Source organism: Peromyscus eremicus, chromosome 2 (assembly GCF_949786415.1).
Source record: "Peromyscus eremicus chromosome 2, PerEre_H2_v1, whole genome shotgun sequence".
Classification (NCBI taxonomy): domain Eukaryota; kingdom Metazoa; phylum Chordata; class Mammalia; order Rodentia; family Cricetidae; genus Peromyscus; species Peromyscus eremicus.
Window position 1 is genome coordinate 113,061,257 of NC_081417.1, and position 12,913 is coordinate 113,074,169.

The window sequence follows — 12,913 nt, forward strand, 5'->3', positions numbered from 1 at the left end:
TCTGCCTCCCAAGTGCTGGGATTAAAGGCGTGTGCCACTACCGCCCGGCTCGTATAAAATATTAAGAATTTGGCCGTAAGCCTGTTGTGGTGGCACATAACTTTATCCCCTCAGCTTATATTCCTAGTAAAGGGTAGAACTGGGGTTTGGATCCAAGGAGTCTGGCTCCAGTGTTTACTAGTCTCAAACTCAGAATGATCTTCCTGCTTCAGCCTTCCAAATGCTGGGATTACAAATATGAGACACCATACCCTGGCCTCATAATCCCCTAGTGAGGTGATGTTGATTTTGTAATTCTTATTAAAGCATTAGCAGGTGGTAATGAAAGGATTGTATTCAGCGTGGTTAGTGTACAACTTGGAAAAGTGGAGTGCGCTTTTCACCCCCAGAATGAAAGCTCTAACCTACTGATGGTTCTCCAGGGAGAAAGACCAGTAAGATGGGTGTGTGAGAGAGGGTACCAGGGAAACTAACTTACTTGACTGCGGAGTCTTGGAAGCCCCACAATGGGTTGTCTGTAAGCTGAAGAACCACAGAAGCCAAGTCCAAAGGCCTTAGAACCAGGGATGTCACTGGGACAAGTTGTGGGATTCACACACTGGAGATCCTGGGGCGCTGGTGTCCAAGGCCAGGAGCTGGTACTGCTGCTCCAGGAAGGGTGGGGAAGAGGAATTACTCTAAGCTCACCTGTGAAAGCAGTAGTAAGAGACAGGAAACTGAGATGCTGAAACATGAACCAAGTTGCCTAAAACCACCCAGCTGGGAGGCTGCTCTCTAAAGCACTGTGTAATAGTGCCAATCACAGAGATGCAGACACAATGAAACCAAAGTCCACCAACCACGAGGATCATTCTCTGATCTTCTCTCTCTCTCTCTCTCTCTCTCTCTCTCTCTCTCTCTCTCTCTCTCTCTCTCTCTCCTCTAAATCATCAACTCCAAACATCGGAAAATTTTGAGATAGAAACAGGTCATTAAAGAGGTGAATTTTAGTGGCTCAACAGTTAAGAGTGCTAGCTATTCTTCCAGAGGATCTGGGTTCAATTCCAGCACCCACATGGCAGCTCATAACGGTCTGTTTTGTGAAACTACTTAGCAACAATGCAGGTGTGTGTCATGTGACGCCTGGTCTTTCAAACCTAGTTCGTGGTTCACATATACAGCCTCCATAACATTTCCCATTTCTCGCAGTTTTTTAAAAGTTGTTTCAGGTTTTTGTTTTGTTTTGGTTTGGTTTGGTTTGGTTTGTTTTCATGCTGTCAGTGGCCTTTGTTGCTACTATTGTCTGACCCTTAGCACAAGAATAGAGAAGTGGGAGAACTCTAGGTAGCAAGGTGGCATACAACCTGGAATTTCTCTGTGGTGATTTTAGAATTTATAGGGTACCAAGATGCTTGGGCAAGCGTGAGCTATTTCCGGAATCAACTTTCAACTGACCTAAGTAGTCTGTGGTATGAAAACTCAAATGGAAGCCAGCAGCTCATTTCACCACTTCAGGGTTTCATCCGCTGGGCTGCCTGGATCTTCGGAGCACCCTGCTCCCTGCCTTCAAATGCCTGGCCCATGTAAGCTTTGCAAACACACTTCAGGGAAGATCAGATTCCAAATGCCAGCACTGTCAGGTACAAACGAAGAGCCTGAGTCTGTAAAGACCTGAATCTTCCTCCTCCAGTCACTGGCTCTGAAAAGGCTCACACTGCCCATCTGACTCCTCCTCCAAGCCTGCCTATCTGCTGCCTCTTTGTTGTGGGGATTGAGTAGATTCTGCACATGAAACTCAACAGCACTTGCCTGAAGCAAGGCTTAGTCTGAAGCAGCTAGCATTAATACCAGATTCTGCCTAGGTAAAATCCAAGTGCCCCAACACCCTCATTTGTCAGCCTACATTTTCTTCGAAGCTGCAGCATGACTCTCTAAGAAGCAAGAACACATAAAACATCATTCAGGGGCTGGAGAGATGGCTCAGCGGTTAAGAGCACTGGCTGCTCTTCCAGAGGTCCTGAGTTCAATTCCCAGCAACTACATGCTCACAACTATCTATAATGAGATCTGATTCCCTCTTCTGGTGTCCCTGGAGACAGGGCACTCATATACATTAAAAAACAAACAAATAAATTTAAAAAAATCATTCAGATTCAGGAGTACGACTTGATTCAAAACAGAGCTCACACTGGTGTCAGGGGCCTGACCACCCAGCAAAGGTCTTTCCTTTGGTCAGTACAGTGTTCCTAAGAGGGTCAAGCCAAGTTTTAGACATAGAAGCTTTTAACTTTTTAAATATGTAATTTTATAAATTCCTTGAGAATTTCATTGTGTTTTGTGATTATACTCCCCCTCAACTCCACTCATTAACTCCTCCCAGAAGCAAGTGAAGGGCTGGGAGAATGGGGAGGCTGCAGGGGAAAAACAAACTGGAAAGGCAGGTGGACTGCTCACCCACCTGCAAAGAAAACCTGGGAAGTGGGATTTGTGTATAAAAGCTCCCATACAGAGGAGCCCCATCTGTAGTTATGGAGCCGTGGACAATGACAGCTGCTGGCAGAGGAGAGTCAGTGTCCTTTAAGGGTCTGGGCTAACTAACCACCAAAGAGGTCTTCACAAAGCTCAGTCTAACCAATGTCATGTCCACTGTATCCTGTCTAAATTCTTCATTTTAGATGGTCCTTTTTTTGATAATAACACATGGTGGCTAGCCTCGTGCTGATAATCATTTCTCACTTGCAAGGCTCCAGGTTCGTGTATTACACCCTAATATTACTATGTGTGGTGGGAGGAGGGTGCACATGTGGGGGATGGGAGCCAGACATCAGCCTCCAGTCTCTTCCTCAGGCACCATCTACCTTGTTTTTTGAGGCATTCTCTCACTGGCCCTGAGACTCCCTGGTCAGCTAACCCCTGGGATCTACCTATCCCTACCTCCTGGCGCTGGGATTTCAAGTGTGCACCACTCTGCCCAATTTTTATGTAGGTTCTGGGGCATCAAACACCAGACACACAATAGGCACTTCATGCACCGAGCTACATCCCCCACCCTCCACCTAGTCTCGCTTCAGTCTCTCTTGCTCTTCTCTGGAAAACCAGCTGCATCCCCAAAGGTCACTTCCAGAGTTTCACAGCCTGTTGAAACTGCTGTCTGAGAAAAATCCTGTTCGTTTAATCTCTGGATTAAAGAGAGCACTGCACACAGTTAGATGAACAGACAGGAGGGAACGGAGAAAAGGCTGCCTGTGCTTTAAACTTGATCGTGAGAGGCTGGGACTGGCTAACTTTAAAAGAGGAAGGGGGTGGGAGGGAGAAAATGTGCTGAGGCGATGCCATGGTCACTTTGGAAGTCTGTCTTTGTTTCTACTTTCTGTCGTTGTTTATCAAGTGGGGCTACTGAGCTTAAAGTTCTCCCCTGATTTTGGAACTGACACTCAACTGTGACACATAATCCTACATGATTTTCTAGTGAGTGTAGGTGTGTGAGTTGACTTCCTGGCTGGTATTTCCAACAGATGTGACTGTGCACATCATTATTCCTGTCCAGATCCACCATAGAAATGGCATCCACAGCAAGGGTCTGGAGATTCTCTACGAGGAACAGGAGACTGGCTGAGCCAGCACTGGCCCCTCTCGTGACAGTGCACACATTGCCGATGTGGAGTTCAAGTGCGTTCAGATGTGTGGCATTTTTCACAGCTCATTGTTCTTTATATCTCCATCTCAGAGACGACTTGGGATTTGCTCAGATGATGAATTTTCCTTTGCAAGTCGTAAAAACGACAGTGGACTTCTAATCAAATCTACTTCATGGACATGCAAGAAAAAGCTTTTGGCTTTTTCATTCATCCCCTTCCCTCTTGTATGGTAACAAAAACCACAGAGACAGAAGAGCAACAAGGCAGGCAACCTCATGAATGCGAGGATGGAAGATGGGGGCGGGGGCATTTTAACACTGGTTTACACTTCTTGCTCACCTCCACCCCACCTCACCCCATTTCTCCTGCCCAGTGAGTGACTGGCCCACTGAGGAGACTTCATTTGAACTTGTGCTTACATGGAAGGAATCATTTGTTAGCAACATTTTTTTTTTTTCTAAATGGAGAAAGGGCAGGGCACAGAACTCAGCTGCCTTGCCCATACCAGGGGCCAACTGAGGCCTGGGCTTCTTGGAAAGCAGTATTGCTCAGCACTGGCCTGTGAGGGAGAATTAGCTTCCTGGAGAAGCCTTGCTTGCTGGTATTATATTAAGACTCCTAAAGCTAACACCTGTGTAGGCTGTGGTGCCTTTCAAAGGAAACTGTAAGTCCACAGAATCTTTCAGATGTAAACCATTTGTACCAAAGACCTGTGTGTCCTGGGCACATCACTGACCGTAATGGCCATGGCCCACTCTACCCAGGAGCTTCCAGAACTGCTAAGAGTAGTGGGGGCTAATGTTTGCAGTGTTCACTGTGTACTCTGAAAAGCATCACTCTACTCCATACTGATTGGGAGAGCGAAACCATTTTTAGGTTGGTCCCAATATTAACCCATGTTTTACTTGAGATCAACCCTACTATTAATTATACATAATTATTAATTATAGATAAAACTGAGGTAGAGAGAGAGAAGTGGCACAGAGAGGATTGAATACAACTTTAAAGAAGTGATTATTAGGACTGGAAATACGGAACAGTGGGTCACATGCTTGCTCTGTAAGCATGGGGATCTGAGTTCAAATCCCATGGGAAGTAGAGAAGGAAAATCCCCAGACATTCTTACGCCAGCTAGCCTGGCATATGCAGCGACAAGGAGACCCTGCCTCAAACAAACCTAAGATTGACCTCTGACCTCTGCGTGCATACTCAGACATGCACACACCGCACACATTCATGAATATACATATCACACTCAACTTGGGAGACTGAGAATTTGATCTTTTAACACATCCAGACCCCACCTCCAGATATTCCTGGTGTTATAAATATTAAAAGGACAGTTGGGGTCCATTCTCTAATAGCCTGGGATAGTTGCTGTGAAAGACATTTACTTCTCTTGGTGTTTTGGTGACACCTCAGCTGAGCGTCTTCATTCTTGTGTTGTCAGAGCCGTCCCTGTCACCCTGGGAGTTGTCACTTCCTTGAGCTCTAGTGGAACCAAGAGAGGAGAACACAGATTTTCACAGCAATTATTCTAGGAAAGATTCGGAGGCGGTGGGGAGGGCTGGTATCTTTCAGTGTGCAAACTCACTTTGGAATGTAAAGAATTCCTTAGGGGCCTGGAGAGATGGCTCAGAGGTTAAGAGCACTGACTGCTCTTCCAGAGGTCCTGAGTTCAATTCCCAGCATCCACATGGTGGCTCACAACCATCTATAATGAGATCTGGCGCCCTCTTTTGTATACATAATAAATAAATAAATCTTAAAAAAAAAAAAAAGAATTCCTTTGGGTTGAGCTCCATCGACATTTGCCACTGAGCTGTGTTCCTGAACTATGAAACATAAATATGTGGGCTAGGGATAGTTTCTCTCAAGTTTAACAAATTTTTTTAAAGAAAAGTTTGCGTGCTATGGGAGTCTTTAGTGACCTTACATAGCCAAAAGTAGAAATTCACTTAAAGGCTGCAGAAGTTGTCCATGTCACCTGTAGTCACTGCTGGGACGGAATTATCATTCAGCTCAGGAACAGTTGGTGCCAGAGGTGTCTCAGCTGTGCTCATCAGGCAGACACCCCCCCTCCCCCCAGCATGGTGTGCACATCACTCCTGGGGCTAAGCCTCTGCCAGACAGAGCTGATGTCCCCTCCCTTGAGTCACTAGAATCTGAAGATCTGTGTTCTTGTTTGGTCCCAATGTCTACCCTTAGTCCGTTACTGTGTCCATAGAGAAGGGGCGCTTTAATTACCTAGTTGCAGAACAGGAGTGTGGTGATTTGAATGAGAATGGTGTTTGAATGTTTGGTACCCATTGGTGGAACTATTTGGGAAGTATTTGGAGGTGTGGCCTTGTTGGAAGATGTGTCATGAGTAGACTTTGAGGTTTCAAAAGCCCACACCATTTTCACTTAGCACTCTTGATGTCCTCCTCTTACTGTCTCCTCCTCTTACTGTCTCCTCATTCTCCCTCTCCCTGTCTGTCTCTCTCTGTCTCCCTGCCTGTGGATCAAATTTAGGCCTTAGCTCTTGCTCCAGCACCATGCCTTCCCAACTGCTGCCATACTCCATGCCATGGTGGTCATGGACTCGGCTTCAGACACTGTAAGCAAGCCCCAAAAAACTTTGTTCTAGAAGTTGCCTTGGTCCTGGTGCCTCTTCACAACAGTGGAAGGTAACTAAGAGGAGGAGTCAGGCTGCCTTGAGGATTGCAGGCAGACCTGCCTCCCATCGTAACTGGCATCTAGGAGAATCTAATATGGCCTTAACAACTAACCCTCTGAAGTACCATCTGCTGATCCATGTGACTTTGTTGCATAAACAGTGTCCATTAGGAGCTCCCATGCTGTGCTGAGGCCTTCGGTGCCAACCAAATGTGCTGTGTCCATTTGTTTCAGGAGCTAAGCTGCGAAGTCAGCGTCTTAGAACAGAGCTCCATTGTGCAGTGGCTGGAAGGTGAGCCAGCTCTAAGCCAGTGTGTATGCCAAGGGAAGGAACCTGTGCCGCTGCAGGGCCATGAAGTGCTCTGTCTTCTTTGAAATCTCAGGTTAGAAATGAACAAGTACACCTTGTTCTGACCTGGTAGCAGATCTAAGTACAGAGTCTCTCTGCAAGACTGACTGAGGGCCTTCTGGCAGAGAGTGTACTCTCTTTCCCTCATGGTTGGTGCCTTGATTAAGAGCCAGCTGTGTCTGCTTGGGTTCAGGCTTAGTACTACTGTGTCTTCTCTGCCTCCGTCACTCAGACTCTGAAAACAGATGACGGAGTTTGGGGCTTTTGTTTTGTTTTTGGTTCGTTTTAGACAATGTCTCCTGTAGCCCAGACTGGCCTTCAGCTCACTATATAGCTGAGGATGACTTTAAACTCTATGTGTCTTGTCACCCCAGGTACTGGGATTGCATGTGCACCCCGACACCCAGTCTAAAATGGACCATGACAGTATCTAAACAAGCCCATTGTGCACATCAACAAACATGCAGCATGACTAGCTCCGAAACTGATATATAGTCAGTAGTCAATAGCCTTTAACTGTCATAGATGGCACTCTCATTCTGCACAGCCCCTATCCCTTCAGCCGGAAGTTTAAGGTAGTCCATGTAAGAATAAGGTGGTGTGCTGAACCACACATCACATTTCATCATGCCATCCTGTTGCATTTCTGACCTTGAAGGAAGATGCAGGAACTAATGATTTCCCGGTACCTGTTCGTTCTCCTGATCCATGCAGTATCATTCCCTTGTGGTTATTCATTTCCATAATCATCCCTCCAACTTGTAGGAAAAGGTGGTAAGCACTGGGCCTCTCTAATCAGATGTTGGATTCAGGCTTGCCCACCAGCCCCTTTCCAAGTAGCTTGTTACTACTTTCCTACTGTTGAAAGAAAAAGGGGGAAATGGACCTTTCTAAACCCTCCTCCTACTAATCAGAAGTCAAACCAGTTGGAACCCATATTTTCTGGCCCTTTTTATTTGCAAATGTAAGAAATATCAGGGGGTGCTGTTTCCTCTTTTGGAAACATGGGCCGAGTTCACACCAAGACTTTGAAGAAGGCAGCCCAGGTCATCACTGAGAAGTACTACATGCACCTGGGTAATGACTTCCACACTAACAAGTGCATGTGCGAGGAGAATGCCATTATCCCTGGCAAGAAACTCCCCAAGAAGATAGCTGGCTATGTCACACATGTCTGATGGAGAGGATTTAGAGAGGTCCTGTGAGAGGTATCTCTATCAAGTTGCAGGAGGAAGAGAGAGAAAGGGGAGAGAATTATGTTCCTGAGGTCTCAGCCCTGGATCAGGAGATCATTGAAGTAGATCCTGACACCAAGGAAATGCTGAAACTTCTGGACTTCAGCAGCCTCTCCAACTTGCAGGTCACTCAGCCTACAGTTGAGGATGAATTTCAAAACACCATGTGGAACCATTTGTTGTCGTATTTTCAATAAACCTAAAAAAAAGAGAGGAAGAGAAAAGAAAAGAAATATCAGGGCAGCAAGTAGCTCAACTAGTATGAGTACCGGCCAGCCAGCCTGATGACCTGAGTTTGACCCCTGGACTTAATAGAAAGAACCAACTTCCATAAGTTGTCCTCTGACCTTCATGCACTTGAGTGCTCACACACACACACACACACACACACACACACACACACACACACTAAATAAATGTAAAAACAGTTTAAGAAAAGGGAAAATGAAATTAGTAGTTGTTCTGAGAAATATGTAAATTAGGGTTTTTGATCCATAGCTAATATTAGAAACCAGTTCAGGTCACAAAGAAAGAGGCCGACTTCTGACCAAAGTGTCTAGATGAGGCAATACCCTTGGGCAAGAGGATGCACTCAGATGCTGAGTGGACTCACAGAGACAGGAAATGCATTGGGTTTTTGTTCTACCTCAGGAGGTAGCTGTGTCTTCTCCCCGTTGATGGGGGTCTGACTTTAAGGGCTCATTCAGTTGGCTAGTCTGAAAATAATTGGCACACAGGAAGTGGAAGGAAGGGAAAAGGGCCGCAGACCTTCAAATTCCTAGACAGACCTGTGGACCTTTGAGTAAACAAAGGTTTTACTGGGTGAGGAAGATTAGAATATTTGCATCAAAGTCTTACAAGGCAGGAAAGATAAAGATTGCTCTAAACACAATTGTTCTAAACACAATTGTTATAGTAGTGGATAGAGAAGACTCATATTTCTGACACTGGAGAAGACGTCCTTGTTGTCCCTCACTGGTTGACTGGGGATGGTTAAAGCAGGTTTGCAGTGTCAAAGTGACAGAAGTACTTGCTTTTGACGTACAGTAGAAGGACTAGCACCCACGGTTCCTGTTTATAATGCAGCCTGGGCTTTACTCTGCAGTTTCCCATCAGGGTTACTGACCTTTCCATGCCCTCCTCTCACCTGTGAAGGCCACACAGTGGAGGCCGCACTCACACATTCATGTGTATCCTTTGATGGCCTGTCTGCAACTTACCTAAGGGCTTTTAAAATCAGATTCTTTTTGTTTGTTTTGTTTTTGTTGGTGGTGGGGTTTTTTTGTTTTGTTTTGTTTTGTTTTTGGTGTGGGGGTTTAATTTTTTGGTTTGTTGTTGTTTTATTGTTGTTTTTGTTTGCTTGTTTTTGTTTTTGTTTTTTTGGACAGGGTTTGTTTTGTGTAGCTTTGGAGCCTGTCCTGGAACTCAATTTGTAGACTAGGCTGGCCTTGAACTCACAGAGATCCACCTGTCTCTGCTTCCCGAGTGCTGGGATTAAAGGCATGCGCCACCACCTCCCAGCTTAAAATCAAATTCTTAATTTTTGATGAATTTAGTAATCATTTAGATAATGTTTTATTCTACTAAATATTAAAGAAAACCCTTTTAAAGAGAGAAACAGCTTGCCTCAAAAAAACAGGGACAGGGCAGGGTGGGGGAAGTACAGAAAATTGATCATGCTGTGGGAAAGGTACTAACCAAGGGCTCAGGGAAGAAGTATGGTGTGAAGTGAATTATGAATTCATCTTATATCCTAATATCTACTTCATAGCCAAGTGCAGGGAGCTGGGTGAAATGGATTCTAGGTGCTTTTTCCCATAAGGGAATGGCAGAGATCTAAATGAGTAAAATACTTGTGTGCTGTGGGATGTTCTGTATGGCAAATGTGTTGCTAATTAGTCAATAAATAAAACACTGATTGGCCATTGGCTAGGCAGGAAGTGTAGGCAGGACAAGGAGGAGAATAAAGCTGGGAAGTGGAAGGCTGAGTCTGAGAGACACTGCCAGCTGCCACAATGACAAACAGCATGTGAAGATGCTGGTAAGCCACGAGCCATGTGGCAAGGTATAGATTAATAGAAATAGGTTAATTCATGATAGAAGAAGTAGATAGCAAGAAGCCTGCCACGGCCATACAGTTTGTAACCAATATAAGTCTCTGTGTTTACTTGGTCAGGTTTGAGCGGCTGTGGGGCTGGCAGGTGAGAGAGATTTGCCCTGACTGTGGGCCAGGCAGGAAAACTCTAGCTACACTTGTGGCCCTAAAAAGTAAGGGACTAAGGATAGTCCCTGTCATTCAGAGGACCTAGATGCTGTCTGCGAATCCATGCTGGGCTTCAGTCTCTCAGGCTGTAAACCAGTAGAGAATGGATGACCCAGGATGAGACTATAACCTGGTTTACATCCTGCCTTATTTGGCTTCAACTGTGATAGGGGCTGTAGAAGAACGGGTATGTGAATATACCCAGAGTGGGGATCCTATGCAGATCACTGACTGGCTGATAGAGGCTGGTGGTACAGTTGAGAGCATGAGGCCAGCATCATTTAGTTCCATTCACTGTCACTGTGAGTGTTTTTAGTGGATCTGGGTATTTGCTAGGTACCATGGGAAATCCATTTATGGGATCACTTTGTTCAATCTTTTCAACGTCTCTTAATCCCAAAGGAGAAAGACCACTGACCCAAATCATCATGGCCAAATTAATCAAAGCAAGGTTGGTTGTTTGTTTTCATTCTTGTACACAGGCTTCATCCACATATGACTGGGTTCAAGAGGTCAGCATTGGACATGGGCAAAATAAGGATTTTATAGCTCAGGATAGGGGCGTTCTAAATGGGGGGTTTGTCAGTCAAATAGGCGGGGTTACAGAAGCAGAACATAGGAGATGGTCTTAACAACAGTTGGTCATATAACCTTTTGAAACAAAGGTATGATTGCTGTTCTTTGGAACAGGCAGTACAGAACCATTTGTAGTTAAGGTTACAGGTGGGGCATTGCTCAATCTTTGAGAAACAGATTTAATAATAAACAAGAAAGAATCAATTTTGTCTTTATTATAACTTTCAAGCCCAAGATGGAGGCAGGCTGGCTAATCACATCCCATAGCAAGATTACAGAAAGAAGGAAGGAAGGAAGGAAGGAAGGAAGGAAGGAAGGAAGGAAGGAAATAAGGAAGAAAAGAAAAGAAAGAGAGAAGGACATGACTGCTACTAAGGGGTTGAAGTTTTTGTCATAGATGCAAAGGAGAAAACAGGCAGAGACTGAGACATTGGAGAGTCCAGAGTGAACTTGACCAGCAGACTGAGCCAGGCCATGTTGAGGAGAAGGGAGAGCAAAGGAAGGGAACCAGGAAGAGTGGCCAAGAGAGCAAGAGGCCAAGAGGTAAAAAGGGCTGGAAGTAGCCAAAGTATCTGGGTTATATAGGGAAGAGCAGCTCAGGGAAGGGCAGCCCAGCCCCAGTTTCTGGGCTGGAGAAGTGTGTGTGTGTGTGTGTGTACATACACGCGTGCATGTGTGTTGGAGGGTATGCTAGCCAAGAGGACCCTGTTACAGGTAGGGACTGAAGGATGCTGGGAGAACCTGGCTGCCAGCATCAGTTTTGATACATTAATAGGGCACCTTGGTTATCTGTTCCCCCCAGGTTTGAGACCTAACACCCACACATACCCATTTATAATTTATGCAGGGAATTAAGGCTGGAAGAGTCAAGTACAGACTCAGATTTACTTGAATCAAAGAGCTAGGATCACAAACTCCTAACACTCCATGGCACAAGCCACCCTGTTCTCATTTCCTGCTCCCCGATGCTGCACAGCACTCCTGAGTGCCAGTGCAAACACACCAAAATCAACATCTCTTTGGTCTCTTTGTGGTCCCTGCCTTGTCCAAGCCAAGTTGCAGGAGCTCATGCCTTAACCTAAACCATCAAATGATGCTTTAGCCTTAAATTCACCTACACAGAGTGAAACATGGATACAGACATGCACACTCTGGCCAACATTTCAGTTGACATGTCTGTGTGTCAGTCTGAAGACTAACTTACCTTTCTTTCTCACAGTGTCTCTATCAGGTCTGCGCTTAGCCTCTAGATAAGCATCTTAAAGGTGGAGTAGGGGATTCTAAGATTTGGAATTGAACCCTGGGAGTGATTTCATATTCAGGATCAACGCAGATCTAGGAAAGCTAGTGTAATGGAGAAGACCATCAAAGAATATAGGACTAGCCTGAGCTCACTTATGCAGGTTCATCCAGGTAGGGGATAGAGAAAATATATGTGCTGTTTGGGGTCATTTTTGAGATAGACCAAAGCCCAGGTGACTGCCAGAGGTGGAAGGTGCAGTTGAGACCTGTAATGTTGCTAATTGATTGTATTTTTACATTTCAGGAAGACCTGTCTGAGGTGGTTGATCACAGCATAGTGGCAGAGCAGCACAGGGCGTTGGAGTCGCCTGACAGTGTGGTAATTCATGTTTGGGATTTACTCTGTTGGGGTAGCGTGTCATGTGAACTGTACTCCACAAGAAAAGGAGAGGGTTATAATGTCAAATCCTTTCCTACTGGCAGAAGGTTAAGGTGTCTTAAAACCTGGTGTCAATGCACCGTCGTACCACCGATCACACTCAGGTGTGCAGACGTGTCCTTTCTTTGCCATTCTGTTCTGGTAGCCGAACCAGGTATTTAAAAGACTCCCTTGAGCCAACAAGATGGCCCAGCAGGTAAAGGGGCTTGGCGCCAAACCCGATGACCTGAGTTCAATCACTGAGATTCACATGGTGGAAAGAGAAAATGGACTCCAGAAGTGGTCCTCTGACCTCCACACTCAATCGACAGCAAGCATTCACACACACACAGTGTGCCCACACACAAATATTTTTAAAGACATCCTTTTGCAGTTAAATTTTAAGACTTCCCTATCTTAACACAATGCCATGAATAAAATTTCAAATGGAAGAATTTGTAGTTTGATAAAGATACAATAACTTCAGTGTTCCTTACATTTTTAATTTCATTTTTCTTTAAAAGCTAGAGGTCTGGGGACATCACTGAGTGGCAG

At 45.2% G+C, this 12,913-nt stretch overlaps 1 protein-coding gene and 1 pseudogene across 1 annotated transcript in view; both read left to right on the top strand.

Moving 5' to 3' along the window:
• Patj (PATJ crumbs cell polarity complex component) overlaps nt 1–12,913 on the top strand; it is a 325,876-nt gene that overhangs the window by 228,668 nt on the left and 84,295 nt on the right. Inside the window, exon 32 of the mRNA XM_059254557.1 lies at nt 12,245–12,319. Coding sequence (XP_059110540.1) covers nt 12,245–12,319 — 75 coding nt within the window. The remainder of the gene's footprint in view (nt 1–12,244; nt 12,320–12,913) is intronic.
• On the top strand, nt 7,629–8,144 carry LOC131904427 (small ribosomal subunit protein eS17-like; annotated as a pseudogene).